This window comes from Buceros rhinoceros, unplaced genomic scaffold, assembly GCF_000710305.1.
Source record: "Buceros rhinoceros silvestris isolate BGI_N320 unplaced genomic scaffold, ASM71030v1 scaffold32032, whole genome shotgun sequence".
Classification (NCBI taxonomy): domain Eukaryota; kingdom Metazoa; phylum Chordata; class Aves; order Bucerotiformes; family Bucerotidae; genus Buceros; species Buceros rhinoceros.
The window spans coordinates 7,153-9,316 of record NW_010401205.1 but is presented as its reverse complement, the minus strand read 5'-3'; the positions used below and the strand labels follow the sequence as shown (position 1 = coordinate 9,316).

Sequence of the window (2,164 nt, the reverse complement as noted above, 5' to 3'; positions counted from 1 at the left end):
TGCCAGGCGGCAGGCGCCCAGGCGCTTCACACCTCTGCCGCAGCAGCGGAGCTAACCACCGACACGTTTCCTAAAGACAGACCCAGAGAAGCGCATCACATTGAGCTACACATCCAACAATCCGTGTTTACAAAAAGTTATGTTAAGTTTCACTTGCCAAATAGGGGAAGGTTCCAGGATTCCTCTTCTTCTTGTTGTTATTGTAGTGTCCTTTGAACTGCGGGACAATTTGCTTCCTCTTGCATGATACATAACACCTGAGGCACACTAATGAGGACATTCCCCTTTTCCTGTGCCTGCTTTAGTCACTGCCTTTAATAAAAAACAACTGCCAACTTTCAAGTTGTGTTTTTTTCAGTAACCTTTTTCTAAAGTCTTAGCTAATTTAATAATTAAAACCCCTCACCATTCCCTTACTTATTTTTAAAATGTAGTGTTGTTGTTTTCCCAGTGCCTTTGAGGGGGAGTACACACATCATAAAGCTCAAGGAATATACAAATGTGTTGTTTGTGGGACTCCTTTATTCAAGTGAGTATGTTAAATACAGTGTTGAGATCTCTGTCTCTTAGTGTATATGCTGTGTTCCCATGTGATCTTGTGACTATTCCAGTACGTAATAATTGCATAAGATCATTTAAGTAATTCAAATTGATAATGGATACAAGAGAAACAATGTAAATAAAAATGCTCTAGTAAAATTACTCGTATTTACTATATAACTAAAAAATTTTATAAGATAAAAAATTCTAGTAAATAGTAAATAAACAAGATAGTACGATAATATTCCGGTAAAACAGGTGATTCGACAGAAAAAAAGTAGTAATTCTTTTTTTCATATGCAGCCATGCCGAGTAATTGTAAGAGTCTTTCACAGCGCTGATAGTGAGTTTTGGCTGTTAGCATTACTCGCAGGTAGCATTAAGATCTGGATCCCAGGCAGCAATGCTGCATCCATGCTACAGCATTGTATCTGGTAATGGAGGAAAAAGTAGATGCTTTTGCAGAATTCCAGCAGAATTTCAGCAGAAATTTAAGAAAACAAAACCCTGGAAAACTGCATTACTCACTGAATTTTCATCCATACCAATTAGCACACATGGAGAGCTGCTTTAGGAACTGAAGCAAGGATTAAGAAAGAATTAACAACTTTTGTGTCTTGCATGGAAAATACTCTTTAGAAGTACTGTGGGAATTATAGCCCTAAATTTAGTGCTAGAAGCAGTACTGACTGAATTTTCTCAACCACTGCATTGTTCTGCGTGGATTCAGCTGTTTTTTATGTGTTTTTTCTTATTTCTAGCTGCTTATGTTCATTCTGATGAAGAGTTTAATTTTTTTGCTTGTTTTTTCCCTCAGTTCACACTGACTCAGTCCCTCTCACTTGAAGAGGTCCCTTTAAAGCAGCATGAAGCAAGATGGTCAGGATAGCACTAATGATAGAGAAAAATTGGTCAGCAATACGTTAGAAAGGAAAACAAAATTGATGTAGCTCCAGAATCACCAGATGTGGCAGTGGTAGTGTTCTCATGAGACTGTCTGTAAAGATGAAAGAAGCACTTCATCTCTGTTATGTGTGATTCCTCTGTTAGGAGGATTACCTGCAGAAACTTCAGTAATAGCATGAATCTTTCGAGTTGAAAAACTGGTCATTACAAACTCAGCCGAGGCAATATTCTCCTGTCATGTGTTACAGTGGTGCTTGGCTTGGGGGTACAGAGTGGGGATCTGAAGTCTCCATAACCTGGTTTTCTACTCTGACATTCAGATATTCCCCTGCTTACTACAGCTAAATATTTATGGGGGAAATCCTGGCTCTGATCAAGTCAATTAAAATTCAGCAAATTATTACAGTGGAGCCATGATTGCACATCTGCCTCAAGACTGGCTTCCTTTCTATTGTCTGCTGGAGAAAGAGGAAGGTTTTTTGTGGGTGAGATTGGGACAACAGTAGTTCACATAAATGACCGTGAACTAGTTTCCAGTTGCTTTTGCAAGTCATTTAATACGGGAAAAAACCCTGCAATGTGAGACTTGCCTGTGATTATCTCAAGTGCACGGTATGCTTCGGTGTTGTCTTGACCTTTTTGAGTTAATGAGTTGGATTTATCTATATGTGAAATAAGCTGTATGGAAATGTCCCTGTTTTCGGGTTCTTTTTGAAAC

The 2,164-nt window shown here is 38.7% G+C and overlaps 1 protein-coding gene across 1 annotated transcript in view; it reads left to right on the top strand.

Annotated features, from left to right (window-relative positions):
• Positions 1-529, top strand: part of LOC104489977 (methionine-R-sulfoxide reductase B3, mitochondrial-like) — a gene marked incomplete at its 3' end in the record, with an annotated part of 15,407 nt that extends 14,878 nt beyond the window's left edge. The window contains exon 4 of the mRNA XM_010132199.1: positions 452-529. Within this exon, the coding sequence (XP_010130501.1) occupies positions 452-529 (78 nt within the window). The remainder of the gene's footprint in view (positions 1-451) is intronic.
• Positions 530-2,164: the final 1,635 nt, after the last annotated feature.